The 19,737-nt window shown below is 40.3% G+C and overlaps 1 protein-coding gene across 1 annotated transcript; it reads left to right on the top strand.

The window, feature by feature from the left end:
* Window positions 1-14,899: 14,899 nt before the first annotated feature.
* Window positions 14,900-17,261, top strand: hmx1 (H6 family homeobox 1; the record flags this gene model as incomplete). Its single annotated transcript, XM_083909313.1, has 2 exons — window positions 14,900-15,086; window positions 16,651-17,261. The coding sequence occupies 2 exons, from the start codon at window positions 14,900-14,902 to the stop codon at window positions 17,259-17,261; spliced, it is 798 nt and encodes a 265-aa protein (XP_083765439.1).
* Between the last annotated feature and the right edge of the window lie 2,476 nt (window positions 17,262-19,737).

Here is a 19,737-nt window from a genome sequence, read left to right as displayed (position 1 = left end):
ACAGTCATTAAACTCTCTGACCACATTGTCACTTAAGATGACTTCCAGTTCCACTGTGAGGAACCTTGAAGTTATTTTTGACCAGGACATGTCATTTGATTCACACATAAAACTAATTTCCAGAACAGTTTTCTTCCACTTGCAGAACATTATGAAAATTAGAATCATCCTGTCCTTAAAAGGACACTGAAAAACAAGTTCATGCCTTTGTCACATCTAGACTAGATTACTGTAATGCCTTATTATCAGGATATTCCAATTCAATCTCTACACTGGCTCCCCGTACAGTTTAGAATGAAATTTAAAATCCTCCTCCTCACGTGCAAAGCACTTAATGGTCAGGCCCCTTCATAGTTTTACCCTATCACCCTAACAGATCACTTAGGTCCCAAAGTGCAGGCTTACTTGTGATTCCCAGAGTATGTAAGAGTAGAATGGGAGGCAGAGCCTTCAGTTACCAGGCTCCTCTACTGTGGAACCAGCTTCCAGTGACAGTTCAGGAGGCAAACACTCTCTCTGTATTTAAAACCTTCCTTTTTGATAGAGCTTAGCTGACTCAGGGAAACCCAGACCATCTCTTAGTTATGCTGCTACAGACCTAGATTGCTGGGGGAATTCCTGTGGTGCACGCACACTCACTCTCTCACACTCAGGGTATGAATATGACTTCATTATATGTCATTAACCTTGTTCTTTCTCTCCCTATGGCTTTCCTTCCTTTCCCCTCTCTCTCTAGCTCTGTGTCATCATCTTACAGGTTGCAGGATCCAGATCCAGTTTTGAGGCTACTACTATTATTATTATTATCATACATGTCATCACCATTATTATTATGCTATAATTAAAGTAGATATCAGTACAATTGTTATCAACAATTCCTGCTGCTGCTTATATAAGTGACTGTAGTTCTATAAACATGTCACCACTGACTCCAACTGTCTTGTATAAACGTATAACTTGATACAGTTGTTGTATATCTGCTCCTGGTCTCCTTCTTCTGTCTCTACCTCGTCTTCCTCTTGTCCTGTCTCTCCCCCTTTCTGTCCCCCACCTCTCCTCTGTGCCCCATTGTTCCTTTCACCCCAACCGGTCGAGGCAGATGCTGCACATCTTTGAGTTTGGTTTCTTCTTCTGTTTAAAGAGAGTTTTTTTCTCTCTCCATTGATGCCTTGTGCTTGCTCATTGTGTGAATTGTTGTGTTTCTCTGCTCTGCATGATGTTGTCTATCTACAGTGCCTTGAGATGATGAATGTTGTGATTTGGCGCTATACAATTTTATTGAATTGAATGCTTTGAGACACTGTCCTCCTCCTTCAATGTCACTAACCTTGCAAAAAAATAAATAAATAAATAAATAGATGTCTGCTTCTTGTAAGGTAACTTCCAATCAACAAATCAAGAATAATCTACATTCTTTCTTTTCTTTAATCACTTATCAAACATACTTTTGGTTGAGACCTTGAAAGACTGAGGCTGAAAACAAGTTGTTGTACTGCAGCTGTTTACATTACACAACATTAGTGATTATAGTCTCCCAGAACATTCCACAAAAGCCCACCGTGCACCCAGGACACCTTAGGAGTAAAGTTCTTTACTAAAGAGCACCAGGGGCAGTAATTCTAAAAACAAAGCTAGTTTTTTAGATAATAAGTCTCTCAGTGAGGATACAATGTCGCAGTGACTCACACCAGTAAAACTGTGGCCAACACCAACAGCTTGAATCAGGGATATTTGTCATGCCAACGTCAACACCACCTCTTTCCTCTCGTTGCCAATTTATCTCCTTGTTTGTGCCTGCGTGTTTGCTTTTCAGAGCCAGTCATGCTTAACCTGTCCACCATCACCCCATTCTCCCACACCTGTTCCCAATCACCATGCCCACTCAGACAACCATGAGTCCCTGGATGCTTCTAGGAGGCTCATCAGTCTTTCTGTAGCTACTCAGCTTCTTTTTTTAAATGTATTTTTGTGAGTCACAATTCAAGATCACCCAGAAACTGCTGCTTTTCGATAAGTGTCTTGCACCACAAAACAGGCTGAAAATTAAAAATTTCAACTGACATACAGCTGTGCTGCAGGACAGAGAACCACTAACTTAAATGAAGAAATTGGCTGCTGCCATTTGTAGTGCAATGTCAACCTCGCACATTATTAATAAAGTGGAAAAGATGAAGAGAGGGAGTGCATAATAACAACAAGTAACGATATCAATGACAATCAAATCCAATTTTATTTGTAAAGCACTTTAAAATAACTACAGTGGACCAAAGTGCTGTACAGAATAATAAATAAAAGAAATGATAAATATAAGTCATAGAAACTCACACGAGAAAATGACGAGGTTTCACTCAAACTTAAATCATGTCCCAAAAGACAAACGTTCAGGTGAATAATTACCTTAGTGCTTCAGGAATAATAAAAACATGTATGTTACATCTTATGTGAATCATGTGACTAATATGTCCTCAAATTACAGCATGGACTGATGTTGCTTCCAGTGTTAGTTAAAATCAAAACAGGTATTAAAGATATCAAAACAAGTAAAACGCTTTAGGTGAAGAAAAGCTTACCTGTTGCTATGACAACCATGGACAAGAATTCTGGGGGGCAGCAGCTTTTGCTCAAGGCTGCATTAGAAGGACTCTTGAGCCATCTTATGGTGAATATAGCACCATAAGATGATCAATGTTATTAGATCAATAACAACAAACCACAATATTTTTAAGTGAGATTAAACTGTTTGAATTAACTCAGCCATAATCAAGTGGACATGTCAGCACAGTCATAGATGACGTAATAGATTAAAAAAAGTGTACATTTTTGATGATTTTATACATTTTTGTTTACTGAAGGGAAATTATTGTGCATATTAACACTAAAAAAGAGAAAAAAAGGTGGCAACTTTTGCAGAAAAAAAGGGTATGATGGTGTTTTAAGATGCAGTGCAACACAGCTGCAGAGCATGATAATCAAAACATGTGCTTTGGCGCCACCTGGTGACACTTTTGTCTTTGTGTGCAGGTTATCTGACTGCATATGACTTTTAATCTTCATGTTTTTATTGTATTGTAAAAAAAAAAGCAACAGAGAAACAGAATTCAAACATTTTGACAGAGGCATAGTATTATTTGTCGTCGTATTATGTGTCGTCATTTTTGTTACCTCTTGAAGACATTTTAAGGCAGGGGCGTCATTTTCACTGAGGGCCACATCAGCATAATGGTTACCCTCAAAGGGCCAGGAGGGTCATACAGAATAAATGGAACTAAATGGAACCAAATATAATGTAAAATAAAGGTAACTACTCCGTAACACATTGCTAAATAACTTTCTGTATTTATTAGTTATTCAAGTTACAAATATTATGCATTATAGATGTAACCCGGTCCGCGATGGTGTTTCTTGACAAACTAACAGTTTAAAAAGTCCATATCTGACCTGCTCACACACCTTCAGCATGCACTGCTTCAAAAACGCACCCTCAGAAAAAGACTTTGAAGCACGAATGATTTCTTCAGCCACAATAAAACTAGCTTTCACTGCCACATCGTTTTCGGTTGTGGCTTTTGTGAACACATTCTGCTGCGATCACAGTCTCAATCTCAATTTCACTCGTCACATGATACATATACAATGATGCACTGCCATCTAGTGGCGGGATGCTGTCACTTTGCGAGTAACGCAATCGCCATGCATTGTGGGAAATGCAGTATATGTTCAACGCACGCCTTAAAGCAGCATAGACCTATTTTAACACAGATTTTTAAGACCAATTAATCGCTCGCGGGCCACATAAAATGACGTGGCGGGCCACATCTGGCACCTGGGCCTTGAGTTTGACACATGTTTTAAGGCATAAACACCAACCATGTCAGAACCAGTAGTCTTCATGGGGACTAAAACCTGGTCCTAATTAGGCATCAGGCATTTCTGATTCTGAAGAGCCGGTTAAGTTTAGGGCTGAGATTTGAATTGCCATTAGATTAAGGTTATGGTTAAGTTTAGGAATAACACTTTTCTTTAGGCTGTCCAAATGAATGGAAGTCAATGCTGTGTCCTTAGAAGAATAGCTGCGTAAACCTGTGTGTATGCGTGCGTCAGTAGTGGGCAAATGTTTTCTGACAGTATGGCTCTTGACAAAGGCCAGGGACCTGTGAAGAGAGGAAACTGTACACGTTTGCAGTGAGTAAATTAAACGTTAAGCATAACTACAACAATACAGGCTAAGAATGTATGGGGCTACATGTAAGATGTTTTGGAAACTTTTTGGGAATAAGCCCCAGTCCAAAAAAGTCATCTAGTTAATTATAAAGTCATATATTTATTATTATTTATTCTCTGAAAATGCCAATTATTGTATGATATGCTCTGAAACATTTTTATATGTTAAGCATTTACTTTCTCTATAAACCTATGTCTTAAAAACTTAAAATATTTACACTATATAACCAACTACATAATTAACAAGTTTTAATTGAAAATGTTTTATCAAAGGCAGCTGGACTTAATTTTTCCTGATTTCTTCTGAGCTGACGTCATCTCTTGTTTCAGAGATAACAGAAAACAAATATACTGTATCTATAAACAAAAAGTCACCAACAACAAAGCTGTAGCTCGGTGAAGTGTGAGAAAGAAGAGAAGAACTTTCAATCAGACTGATGCAGCAACCTGCTATTTAATACGTCCCTGCTGAGCCGTACTGCAAATACCCCCGAGTGTACTGTGATACAGATTAGAGGCATCGCGTCTTGCATCAGTGGTATTGTGTGTCCACATTGAAGATTTATCCCAGGAGGAGGAGGGTCAGATTATGGTGATTCCTCTATTCGCTAATTCATTGAAAGCACATTAAAGGGACAAAACGTGCTTCAAGCACGATTCAGACTGAGTCAAGTAGACTATACCACTGTAGCCTGAGGTGTGGGTCTGTTTATGTTTATACATACATGCATTTGTTACCTCTCTGGGACCGTATCTGGAATAAACACTGACCTTGTCAGGACCGGATGTCTTCGCAGAGACCAAAACCTGGTCCTAATAAGGCAGAACCTTATTTCTGATAAAGTGATGAAGTTTAGGGCTAAGATTTGAATTGCGGTTGTGTGTGTGTGTGTGTGTGTGTGTGTGCGTGCGTGCGTGCGTGCGTGCGTGTGTGTGTGTGTGTCGGATGGTATAGGTCAGGAGGACATTACCACACAATCAGGAAGTGCAGTCAGGAGAGGAGGGCGGGGATTTGAGCAACATTGCGTGACAACACTGAGGAAAACAGAGTGCAGCATGGAGTCTCACCAACATGCACACACACACACACGCACTAAAACGCACACACGCACACACACATACTACATACACACATTCAGGCTCTTTACTCTTTTATGTCGCTTCAGGTTAAGTTAGCTGCCCTGTCTGCTCTCCACTCTCCTCCCCCTTCACTCTCCCTTTACTTCTCTTCTCTTTTCTTCTCCTCCAGTCTTCACAACATCTGAGACTCTGGACTGTGACATTTTTTATATCAAAATTAAATGTGATTTATTGATGTCCAAATATTGGTCTTGTATCAGTCACTACTCATGTAGATATGTCAGATATGTTTCAGAAGAACAAACAAGACAAAGCTTCATTTCTTATTTCTCCAAAATGTATTTAATGATTCTGATGGGCACTTTTGTTGTTGTTGTTGTTTAGTCACATTATATATACACCCCCTCCTCACTTTTTGTCATGAAAATAACTTTTTTTTTGTTTGGTTGTTTTCAAAACAATTATTGTCTTTTCATGTTTGTGTCATGATTTGATGATATAGGTTTTTTTTATTTAAAGGAAGAATAACATTACATTAACACACACCACCCCAGTTTAATGGGACACATGAAACATGCTGAATATACTATATACTATATATTCTATATATCAATATAGCAAGAACAATTTTGGCTATACACATATATATACACACATAATTGTTTGAAAGTTATTTGCCTCATTAGGAGTGCAATATGTGTTATTATTAGTACTCATTTATAATATAGGACGCATGGTTATTGTAATTTAACAATACAATAAATATGTTTTTAATAATTTTTATTAAATCTGAATATTCATATATATTCAATTAAATTCTACATAATTGTATTTCAATAACTTCCTGCTAATTTGCATCACATTTATCGAAAACAAAAGTCATTAAAACATGAAGGATGTTCCAATGTTATTTTAAAAGGTAATAAAAACAAAATCTGCAGCAGTGTTTCCTTATTTGGAAACCTAATAAGGTTTCCAAATTTCCGTTATTGTGTCCTAACGGAGAAAAAAGAGAGAATCCTGGAAGTCTTTCATTTTTTTTTCCTCGAGTGTAAAGAGAGGAAAAAAACTAAGACGTGGCAAAAAAAAGTCAGTGTCTGAGTGTCAGTACTGTGTGAATAATTAAAGGAAGAAGAAAAAAAGCTTGATTTTGAATGTTCATGAACTGACGGCCCACATCCGTCTACCCATCCTCTGAGAGAGAGAGAGAGAGAGAGAGAGAGAGATGGGTGTCTCCTCGTGCTCTCCTCTTCCTTCTCACGCGATCGTAACATGGATGGATGAATGGCACAAACTCTCCGCTTGAAATACAAACATTATATGTATATATATATTTTTTTTTGGGAGGCGCTAAAATTAACAAACTGACAAAATGTTCGAAACAAACTCTTTTTCTAACTATCTTGGGAAATTATGCAGTATATGTTAATTCCGTGGATTAATTATAAATCGCAAATCAACGGCGAACATGATAATAAATGCCCACACTTATAATAATGTAACCCACTGAGCATCAATGTAAAACAGATGTATTGAGTGTTCAAAAACACGAGGTCAGGATCACAGAGCAGTGAACTCTCTCATGTAAACTCGTCATTATTTTTGTCAATATTCATAATCTGTGGATATGTAACTGTGTAACAGAGCATTTAACAACCTTGTTCAGCCGAACTTTCTCTCTGTAGCTGTATTATTATTATTATTTTGCCACATGACCAGATTGCTTTTTTAAATCCTGCTGCTGCTGCAGCTTCTGTGTTGGACCAAATCTTGGCCTTTCACGCACACGGATATTTCCCATAAGCTCATTACAGGAGGTCAGCGAGTTTACGGTAACATAGTACAGATTTACAGTATTTCCAACAAGGCAGTGGACATTTGCATAATCTGACAGAGCAAAAAAAAAAGTTATGCAGGGCTGATATTATGTTCACTTTATTCTTTAGAAGCGCATCTAACATTTGGTAATTAATTCAGTGGCTTTAAAGTGGAATTACAGTGTTAGCGCCTCAGTGGGTTTTTAGGCAAGTGACATTTTTAATCGAATGACCCGTGCACCAGATTATTTTCCGTCCTATTGTGGCTCCTTGTTCCACTTGTTCTACAGCACATACTCTCCGGAGGGACAGGGAACTTTCTAAGCGCCTGAAAACATGGCTTGGATTTGAGCACCGCAGGCTCGGCCGAGGGGGAGAAAGGGTCCCCGCTTTTCAGGCCCTTTGTACCGGGCTGACGAGTCCGTCCTGACAGGGGTTAACGTACCGTGAAGAGGTTAAACAAACGGACATTCCCGTTCGAAATGCTTCAGACACATAAGGCCTTAGAAGTGGAGGAACGAACAGTGGTGGTCTGCAGATTAAACCGAAAGGCCAGAGTCATTTAAAAGCTTGACCATCGCATTTCCCCCCAATTATTTAAGTACAGTCCTGTGACAAAAAAAACAAAAAAAAAACCCAGGGGCGCGAATTTAAACCACAATAATATTAATAGTAATATAAATAATAAAAATAATAGCGATATAAAACAAAAAATGCATGTTTAACTTTAATGTTTGTAATATTCATTAACTGTTAAGTAGCACATTCAATCATTTTGTCAGATTAACCTGTAACCTGTCAGATTAAGTTCATTGGTCACTGAAAGAAGCCCATAAAATGCGCCACCAACACTTAAAATACTGAATTTTCAGTTAATGGTTTGATGTAGTAAACAAAGTATATATTTTTTATATTAAATGTGAAAATGTCAATGTCTGTATTTCAAAAGTATAACAATTAAACAAATAAACTGGAGATTTTATGAACAAAATAACACAATTTGTGTTTTTTGTTCATTTAATATTAAAATAAAATATAATTCCATAGGCCTTTGTATGATTTTTACCTTGTACTTGTTAATCAACATTTTCATAAAAAGTACACTATACAGCTGTACAGTAGTGAATAGTAGAAGTAAAACAGTTTTTGCAATAAAAAAAACTGTTTATAAAACATAGACAATAGTTGAGGTATCAAATGCCAACACTGCATTTTTGCAGGAAAAGATGCAAGATAATTAATTCCATAGAACATAATACTTTTGAATTACTTTTCCATTATTGTTGTCTTTGGTGATGTACCTTTTAACTTTTTATAAAGGTTATTAGAACTCGTGTTACAATAAAAACATCTCAAAATGTTAGACTAGTGCACACCATTTTAATGTAAAAAAAAAAGAATTAATAGAGATTTTTAAAAAATGTAATGTTTTTTCTATTTTTTATCAGACGCTATAGTGTAATAGTTACAAACATATATGTAAAATTATCTTAAGCTCATGCCAAGCCTATTTTATATTTTACAAAACACAGGCCCACATTTTTTTTACATCATATTTAAACCATTTAAATGTAATATGATGTGATGGTTAAACAAATCCAATCTGTGTGAAATAAAAGAGTCTTGAATCTTGACATTCGACTGGAGATAATTAGAAATTATATGGTCAGACCCTATAATTTATAGGCTTTTTTTGTAGTGAGCTTTAAGGCTGATAATGATGAGATGTGTATTCTGCCATAAATCAAACAAACTGTATTGAAATTAATGTCCCACTGACACAAATCCATGAGGCAGAATGATGATGAAAGTAGGTTAGGGCAGACTGAGTGGATTCTTAATAAAAGAGGAGCAGTCACATCATTGAAGGAGGAAACTAATGTGGATGGAAATTGGCACTGTTGATTTGTTTTTGTTTTCTTTCCTCGGTAGATGTTCATTTTTTAGTTGCAGCAATATAAAGTTTGTCTTGGGAAGAAAAATAACGAGTCGGCCTCTTGCTTTGTAATTGGATACAAACCAAAATGTGCTCATTTGAAATCCAACTAGGAGTGGGTGTAAAAAGAAACAACAAAAAAGAAATCACAATCGTGAGTCCAAAGATGAAAACATCAACAAACATTCCTTGTTGTGCAGGCTCACGCTGATATGGAGACTAAGACTGCCTTGCCAAGGTCTGGCATTCGTAAGCTATAGGCTGCTGACTTGCACTGTGAGAGCAAAGGGAACGACAGAGATTATGGGCAATTAAAGCCACTTTATGCTGGCGTCACAGAGTCTGGCCAAGAATGCTCACCTCGGCTAATACTATCAATGAGCACAAACTCTGCAACATTGTCTGATTAAGTACAGTGAATTATTAATGCTGCAGCTAGCACAGTCAGGATACACTCGCTCAAAGATATGTACTGACATTATGTTAGATTGCTAAACACAGAATAGCCATGTTTCCACCATGTGGAACAGTTTTGGTACAATATATGTTACATATTTTCTTACATCTCCAAAATAAGAGACCCCGACCGTTCCATTATTTGGTATACTTCCCGTGAGAGTGAAATGTGACAGTGCGGTTAGACTGGCTCCACCCATGACACTCAGGTGATTGGGCGACAGAAAAATGTCACTCCCTTGCGACCAGCGTTTCTTCAATGCCCTGAGAGTCTATTCTCAGAGAAAGCTTGACATCTTGTTGAGACAAACAGCCACAAACTGAGTAGAGAAAATAACTGCTGGATGTGCTCCACTGTTGTCTGTTGTGTCAGGCTTGATTACATCGTCATTGCACCAGTACAACATCACGCTACCCGGCAACCGGGCACAGCCCACATGTAAAGTAAAGGTACTGTTCTCAGTCGAAACACATCCCTGACCCAGGACTTCACCATTCCAAACTGTGCCATACCATGATGGAAACACAGCAAATGACTACGCCAAGTGTTGAATGGTAAGAAGATGGGACTAATTATTCTATACACTCAATATTTCGCTATTAAGAATGACGATATATAAATATTAAAAGTGGATAAATAACATTATTAACCCTTTAACACCACAGATGACACGTTTGTGCAAGCAGAGTTTGCATTACAGTGATTACTCGATGGTTTGTGCTATCAGAAAAATTCTGAAAGCTGGGAAGTTGCAAGGAGTTGCAGGAAGCCAGCAAATCAGCGTCTTTGTCACCAGAGAAGAGAGAGTTGGAAAAACGCCTGCAAATAATTTTTTATCTGTTTTTGGACGTTGAGACAAAAACTCAACCAAATGTTATTTTAAATATGTTTTATATTGTTCAAATTTCAACTTTAACACACAAACTTTCGTGTTCATGTACAACTACAGTGTATTTTTCTTCATGAAATAAATTGTTAATACACTATTTAAACATGCAGTAAATTGCTAATAACTTCCAGATATGAAAAATGGGCAAAACCCCTTTTCTGTAAAAGAAAGTCCAGATGGAGTTTTTGAGGCTTAGTTGTTGCTCTGGTAACTGACATCATGCAATCCCATCATGCAACACTCAAAACCATTGTGGCATTGTCACTATTCAAATCAATATAACATATTACAATTAACATATTATATATCATACCATGTCAAGTAATTCAACTCTACGTCAGATGTATTCATAAAAAGTGAAGATGGTGGACAGCTCTTGTGCTCCGGTTGGTCAGATCAGTTGGGTACAGGAGAACAGGAGAACATTTTACCAAATCACCAAAGATCCAGAGTGAATACAAAAAAAACAGATGAGAGCTATGGGAATCTACGGGTAATGAATTCCACTTGTGTGGTGATGATCGTGTCGTATCAAGTAGAGAATCCAATGCTTACCAACTTTAATATCTTGATTATGTTATTCTTTTTTTTTTGCCATGTGAAAGTGCTCAGCGAAACACGGTGCAGTGCTCTCTACTAACCATTAGAGGGCTCTCCCACAAACCAAAGTGTGTTGCTGTATCTGCTCTTCCAGTTTCACTGTTCATGTCTTTGCCTACTTTATCAGTATTACATTTCAGTTCTTTTGCAATTCTACCACTGTAAAAAATGTTTTTTTAAAAACAATAAAAGGGAATCAATATATGTATGTGTTTACTATATATGCATGAGTTGGTGGATGCTGGCACGGCCTCAAATTTAAGTCAGCTCAGGCCTCTATACTTCACTGAGTCACTCCAGTAAGTAGAACTCTTAATGCAAAGAGAGATGTGAATGCCAGAGAGGATGTCCATGCCTTCCTGCCTCACTGCCTCCACTGTAATGAACTGGGTCAAACTGTCTCCACTTTCATTGACTGTAAGCTCCTGCTGAGAGCGGTCGACTCCTGGGCCATTAGAATATCACACAAGGTATAATGGTTGTTATAAAGCGGTGATTAGACCTTTGTCATTTCAAAACTAGAATAAATTAAGTAGAAGACTATGGAGAGGAATGTTGGCTAGTTAATAGTCTGAGTTATTTAAAGTAAGGACTTGAAATATAAATCCATATTTAAACCTCTTGGGTCAATTATTTCTTAAATAGAAAATCATGTGAATCCCGAAAATAGAGCAAAACGGAACTGGCTGTGTCAACAAGCGTGCTGGAAAATGTGTTCCATTTCCAAAGCATATAATGAATGTTATGCACAGTCAATTAGCTTTTCTAAAAAAACATGTACTTCAGACCACTACTGCCATCTCACAGAGAACTTCTGTTTTGTTTCAAATGATAAAAACACTGGACTGCAACACGGCTGCTTTTAGGCCTGGCAGCAGAAGCAGCTGCCAGAGTCAGAAAGCATTCGCCGTCGCCAGCTGAAGAAACACGCTCGATTTGCTGCAGCTGTCTCCTGGAGCACATCATGATATGATTCTGTGTGGGTAAAAAGTGTGTGTTTCAGAGCGGTGGTGGCATGGAGGAGGCTGTGGCTGTGGAGCAGGCCAGCAGGCCATGTAAAGCAAAGGGCACGACAGGCTGGATAAGGATCAGAGGAGGATGACAGAGAAAGAGAGAGAAGAGAGAAGAGGGAAGGAGAAAAGTGAGACAGAGAGGCCTCTAGGTTTTCGGTCCCCAGAGCAGGCGGTAATGGCTGGGATGCTACATCATTCAGACGGCCTGGTGTACACACAGAAACCTGATCTAATGTAGGACTTTGACACATTTCTTATAAAGAAAAACACATGATGCAGGCCTATATTAAGAAAGGCAGCTATATGGAAACTAGGTGATGGTGATAACGGTGAGTGATCTTGGACTTATGATAATGGCCATTCCTCAAAATCCTTTTTGCTGCATTACAGGTGAAACGTACACAAAACCAATGACAAAAATCTTGATTTACAGCAGCACAAAACACCTACTGATGGTATCACTTTAAATTACAGTACAGGAACAACTGTTAATAATTATTTTTGATATGGAGGTAGCGTTATGGGAAAAATCATCTTATTTCTAATGCAATTTCACACACAATCCCATGTCATTTCAGGTTGGTAATTAGAATTACACATCGGAAATAATAATTACTACATTATGTTGAAATCCATCCTCTCTAATGTTATATCCAAGCGATTACTGGTGGTTACTGTAGAAATAAGCTGGTATTAGCATAACATTTCCTCCCTGTTACAAAACTCTAACCACACTCTCTAACCAAAGTGACGTCGCTGTAGTATGAAGAGTCACTTTTAACATTTATCTCAGCTTTCAGTATGAAACACACACAGGTAACTTAATGCATTTATATTGTTTTATTCAGCTTCTATGCCACGAGATCTATGATTAATTCACTAAAAATCAAGCAGCTCTCATTATGTTTTGTGAGCTTGTTGTTATCGTCACGCTACACTTTCGTAAACCTTGTGAGAAAAGTTGTCATAACAGCATGTTCATCAACATATAGACCATGTTGAATTCAAAATATACAAGAAGAAAGGCCAACGCCAAAACTAAAGTCAGACAAACGGATACAGTACAACAAACTGGGAGAAGGCAGTGGCTTTAAAAGTGCATGGAAAAAAAGAAATGTGCAGAAAGAAAACACAAGAATGGCATTTGTAAAATAGAGCTATGTCCACTGGATCTGTGCAAGTACAATGCATGAGCTATCCTGGCCAATTTCTGCCCAATGAATCAAAGATTACCTTCAAATCGCTGCATCACTCAACGTGACCTGTCTCTTCATTAAGCTGAATGAAACAAGTCAAGTGAGGTGTGAGACTGAGCTTTTACTTCAACACACGGCTCATGTTACTGCTGTCTGCACTGAGTGTTACAGGTTGAAGAGCAACATTAGCACTGATCCTCTGTCAAAGGGTAAGTTTGGCCTGAAGGAAGAGAGACAGACAGACAGAGAGAGAGAGAGAGAGAGAGAGAGAGAGAGAGAGAGAGAGAGAGAGAGAGAGAGAGAGAGAAGGTGGAAGCTGAAGTTAAAAGGTCAGAGTTGCTGACTCCACTGAGGGAAATACAAAGAGCTCAAATGTCTTGCCATTTCAACAAAAAGGGTAAATACGCCTCTCAGCACTTATTTAAATGTGTCTGATGATCTAATGGTGATAAGCTCATCTCAATATGGCTGAGGAGAGATGCTCTTTGAGAAAAAGAAACAACTTCACTTTTAGCAGTAGCCTGCAGAAGTAAACCCATGGGAAAGGCTCCCAAGTTCACCAGTTAGAGAAGCTGTGGCAGCTAAAGTTATGGTGGGAGATACTATGTTATTGAAACAAATGCCTGTTGTAGAAGAAAAACAAGTTTGATCATTTGCTATTAACCACAGGTCTGACTCTGGCACTAAATTGCGTAAAACTCCCACAAACTTAGAAATCCCACAGAATAAAGCATAGCGCATTTAGTTAGACCGGATTAAACTAGTGCACTAATAAATAGGCTCGAGCATTACGCAAAGTTTGGATAACCTTTGACAGGGAGCCGCGTTTCCAAGACGCAGCGTTTCACTTCCTATTTCGCTCGCTCCAGTGCGCACGTCTTTCATCCTCATCAGTGCGAGGTCAATGGCATGATGTCACATACTGTTATACCATCAAGGTTTACTGAACATATACTAAACAAACAGAAAAGCACGAGACCTTTCAAGTCGACACTTTATATCACCGACAAGGTGTATCAAAAGTGCACACACACACACACACAAACACACCCTCCCTGGTGGATCTTTATTTTGACTTGCACTCTAATTGACCCAAATAAAGAGCGCAGTACCACGAAGAGAGGATTTGTCATGGCTGCGTGACCGCGAGGTGATGGCGCTGCATGAGACACACACTCACACATACAGAAAGAGAGAGAGAGAGGCAGAGAGAGGCAGAGAGAGACACACACAGAGAGAGAGAGAGGTCTCCTTCCTTTGGAAAACCCCATTTGCTGTCGCGCTCTTTCAATCGCTGGAAAACCCTCGGAGGCTCGTAAAGCGCTTGCTTTGACGATTCCACTGCACTGCTGCCCCCCTCTCCTCCCGCTGGCTCCGAGGAGTTCCCCGCCGTCCAATCTGTGCCATGAATCTGACTCCTCATCTCATGTGATCTGAGCTCAGCAGCAGCAGCAGCAGCAGCGAGGCTTGGAATGACCGCTGCTGCCCAGCCTTGCGGATCGATTTGACGCACAATCAAGACGGGATAAGCTTTGTTTTTTTGTTGTTGTTTTTTTGTTTTAAAAAGGCTTCGTTAAATTGTGAAAACATGCAGGAGAATTTGACAGAAACACAGACACCGACTTCATCGCGGGCATCGTCGTTTTTTATCGAGAATTTACTGGGGAGGGAGTGGGACCGGCATGGACTGATGTCCAACAGCGATCGAGGGGAAACTGGAGTGGAAATGTTCTCTGCTGACCGAGCCCTGAACCGACGCCAAACGAACCGCCATGGCTCCAGCTCCACGGACCGATCTCCACACAGAGAATCGCCGCTGCCCGAGTGTCGCCGCGGGGCGAATGCGATGAACTTCAGAGCGTTGGAGACACAGCACAGTGAGTATCGTCCTTACGCGTTATTGAAATACAGGCGCAAATAATGAGTCCACATGTCTTTATCAGACCAATGTGGCATCACTATGAAAGCGAGCACGTTACATGCGGGTTTCTCGCTACTTTGTGTCTGTATTATTCGCTTCACTTACACACAGAGCTGTCTGAATGCCCCAAACACAGCCACTGGATAACGGGAATTTTGGCGTTTTGGGTTGAGGCATTATGTCGCTCCTGTCAAACACACGTGGGTTTTCATAATGTTTGATCACGCTGCATAAAGACAGAGGACAATTCTGATGTCCGTCACCAAGATTCAAAATAACGCACAAAGACGCAGATTACAGCTCAAAAACAAAGGCACTGTGCCTGACTGAGCCAATTTTCATTTGCATTTCCCAGTACGTGAAAACAAAACGCTGTACTCTATTGTACACATTCACTTTGATTTTATACGTTCAAAAACACAGTGATTGTGCACATAAGTGATGGACTCCTGCAGGCAATAGACAGATGTCTTTGTCTGATCATCTGTTAACACGATGATATTTAACGTTTGAATCAAAATGGGTCTAATATCATAAGGCTCGTCAGCCTGTCAACATAGAAGGATGACATGTTGACTTCATAGGCATATGAAGTATGAAACAGCATACTATATGAACATGTGTTTTTCATTTACACAGCATGAGCCTTTTATATTAATATTAGGGAAGGCAACTTTGTGCACAGTTCACACACAAAGGCAATGTGCTTTACTTAAAACACACATATAGCATCATATTTTTACAGTAGTTCTACAATGGACACAGTAAACATGCTTTTACTTTTGATGCTAAATGAAGGATACAAAGGTTCTCTAACACACTTGGGATGAGGGGTATTTAACTGCAAAACACAAATTCACCAATAAACGTTAAATGCTAAATTGTATACACTGGACCTTATAGTCTCCAGGTCTGCAAGGTCCAGGTTGGAAGGGATGTGGGTGTAGTGGAATGACGGGGCAGAAGTTTGTAAATTAGCATGTGTTGTTTCTATTGTTTTCTTTCTTGTGTAATTGTGTTGCCTTGTTTCTCCTTATGAATTATATAATTTTATTAATGACGGTCTTGTAACCCCGCTCTATGAATACACTTAAAGAGCAATAAAACAAATCACATAAAACAAAAGTTTTTGTTTTTAATGAGTTAAAGCCTTAAAAAGTATTCAATCAATCTCGTATTTTACATGTGGACTTAATCTGCCACCTTTCAACAAATTGAAAGACAAGGACATATTTTTTATATGATATATCATAAGAATATATAATAATAATTATTATTGTATTAATAATAATGATAATAATAATTATGATAATAATAATAATGATAATACTACTACTACTACTAATAATAATTATTATTATTATAATAATTTAATTCATGGGGATTAGGTAAATTGGTCACTCTAAATTGACCGTAGGTGTGAATGTGAGAGTGAATGGTTGTTATATGTGTGTGTGTGTGTGTGTGAGTACATTTATTTAGTTATTTAAGGACCTTACATTTTGTTTTTGTAATTCCAGCTCTAAAAGACAATCCATGTCCAGAAGACAACTGCTGCTCAGTAACGCCCAGTGACAGAGGTTCACCCGCCGTGTCCGAGCCAATAACGGAGGGCAGCGATGAGATCGACCGGAAAACAGGAGACGGTAACCTGACAGATGAGGACGCGCCGCCGCACGCGTTCGACACACGGTCGGAGCAGGACGCGTCGTCTGACCCGAGCTCCAGTCGGAAGAAAAAGACTCGGACTGTGTTCAGCCGCAGTCAGGTGTTTCAGCTGGAGTCGACTTTTGACTTGAAGCGGTACCTGAGCAGCTCGGAGAGAGCGGGACTGGCTGCGTCTCTGCACCTGACGGAGACTCAGGTCAAAATCTGGTTCCAGAACCGCAGGAATAAGTGGAAGAGGCAGCTGGCGGCGGATCTGGAGGCTGCTCACGTCCAAAACTCAACCCAGCGGATTGTCAGGGTCCCCATCCTGTATCACGAGGGAGCAGCACCCACGGCGGCTCTGGGCTTCAGCCTGACTGGACACCCAGTCTCTCCACTCAGCAGCTCCATGATCAGCTACCCTCTGTCCTCGTTTGCTCACTCCATGAGCCTGCTGAGATCACAGATGAGCGGCCTGGTGTAGAGACTGACCATGACTCATGAATCGAACTCATTTGTTAACAACACCGAATCGTGCAATAGCCCACAATTAAACTGCTGACTGCATCCAAAGAGCCGCAGAAAGAGTGATTGCAACACAAACTCTGACATCTCTGCTCCTCCTGTCATTGAATACACTACATATTTTTTACAACTTTGATATTTAAAGCCGCAGATGTTTCCAACTTTGTCACTTTTTCACATAGATAAATAAAATTATTTAATAAAATGTCTGTTATCCTGTTTATGAACCTCGCCTCGTTGTTTGTCAATCATAAATGGTGCTGCCTGGCACAGAGGACTTAGAGAGTCTGAAGTGATGTATGTTTTTGTTTTCACAAAACTGACCTTCATTCACCTCTGCTACCATGCAGTCACTGCATTAGGGTCTCTATTGTGCTTTATTACATTAACACCACAGACTTAAACTCTGTGGAATTAATAATATATATGTTGTCCACAAACGACAGTTTCTTACCTAAAATTGGATTAGTGCGTCTTTATCAATTTGCAGCCACTAAGTTGTGTCCACGCACCATCATTTAAAGTGACTTTGGTATATGTATGGAAAAAAGTAGAACAGAGTCAAAAATCCACATGTGAAAATGTCTGAATTATGGTTCGCCACGCAACGAAAAACACTATAATCCACTGTCCACCGTGCAGTCTGACGTTACTGATTTAAATACACACTATAGCAGGATATGGAGGCTAAAATAAATAAAGCAAAATCAATATTTATAATTTCTCGCCCACTTATGTATAGCATTAATGTAATTATAAATTATGTGAGAGACATTTACTGCAAAAAGGCCCACAATAACAAGAGCACTATGAATATACGACATTTCTGTTTTCAAAATGAATATCAAAATAAACCTCAGGCGCGAGTTCCCCAACTCTGATCTGAGTGAATCGACTATAATGAGATAGAGGGAGAACAGGCCACCAGCACACACTGTTTATGTTGTATGAAATTAGAGTGAAAGTTGGTTATGTTTATGATTGTTTTATCGGGTCTCCCCCGGGTCTCCCTGCAGCAGTGAAGGGGGTTGGGGAGTTAAGCGGTGAGGAGAAGAGGGCGCAGACGCAGCAGACTCTCCTGCCCTCCCTTCTTCTCACATCCTCTCACTGTTATTGGCCGAACTGCTCCCGCCTCTGGTCCAATCAGCGAAGACAAAGCGCGCTCCATCCGGTGAATGCAGTGCAGATGCAGACAGAGCATCGTCAGCCCAGTTCAGTGTCTGTCTGCTCAGCGGCTGCTGCTATGATTCGCTGAGCATCGAGACGTCAGTGGTGAGATTATCGTCCCGCTTGAGCGTAAACAAAAGTCGCGGACGTTAAACGAAGGACTAACGCGCCAAGTCTTGAAGAATATGAACAGAGTGGACGCACCATGTCGACCCGCAGCCTCTCTGAAATTCACCATTGACAACATCCTCAACCTCAAGACAAGCGGGAGGAACAGTGACAGCCGCCACGCCGCCGGACTGCAGGATGACTCGGTCACGCCGGTGCGTAAAGACGGTTTCCAGAGTCATCACGAGGAGCACGGAGCCCCTCAGAGGCAGGACCCGGACAGCAGGCTCCACCAAAGTGGTAAGAGGTGTTTGATGATTACGTAACAGGCTGTGTGTTTAGAGAGACATTATGGCATGTGTGTGTTTATCATTACGCACCACGCGAAGACGATGCCATCACACTCGGGTCAGTGCTAGCAGCGCAGTTTGACCCGTATCCACGCAGTGTTAAAGCAAAGTGTATTTGTGTTGCAGAGTTGACCACGGACTGCAGGAGAGCGACGGAATCGGTCACCACGAGCCGCGGAGACTCGATGAAGGCGGCGGAGGTGCGCTTCGAGAGCGGGGACAGCAGCTGCGACGACAGCTGCTCCACCACCGCGGCCACGGACGCACACCAAGGGAGCAGCCCGACGAAGAAGAGAGAGAAAATGATCACGAAAAAGAAGACGCGCACTATTTTTTCCAAGAGACAAATTTTCCAGTTGGAGTCTACCTTCGACATGAAACGCTACCTGAGCAGCGCGGAGCGCGCCTGCCTCGCCAGCTCTCTGCAGCTGACGGAGACGCAGGTGAAAATATGGTTTCAGAACCGCAGGAATAAATTGAAACGGCAGATCTCCAATGAAATCGACGGACCCGTTAGTGATTTCCCCGAGACTGGAAAGCCGGTGGTGGTGGGGCAGCTCCCGGCCTTGTACAAAGAGAGCAACCTGCTGGGCAGATGCCTGCTGCCCATGCCTCTGCCCGTGGTCTACCCGGGCAGTAGCACGCCTTACCTCTGCTTCTCAAACGCCAGCAAGTACTTCACCCTGTATGACGGGGACATGTGATGGGTTCACGTGGAAAAATACACTTTTTATTGGTGGTTTGTTGCCAAGTTTCAAGCATTTAAGGTGTTTTCAACGGTGGGACCGGATCTGCGGCCTTCATGTTGTT

Source organism: Microchirus variegatus (genome assembly GCF_963457635.1).
Source record: "Microchirus variegatus genome assembly, chromosome: 23".
Classification (NCBI taxonomy): Eukaryota; Metazoa; Chordata; class Actinopteri; order Pleuronectiformes; family Soleidae; genus Microchirus; species Microchirus variegatus.
Note: the sequence above shows the minus strand (reverse complement) of the source record. Positions and strands in the feature narration are given on the sequence as shown.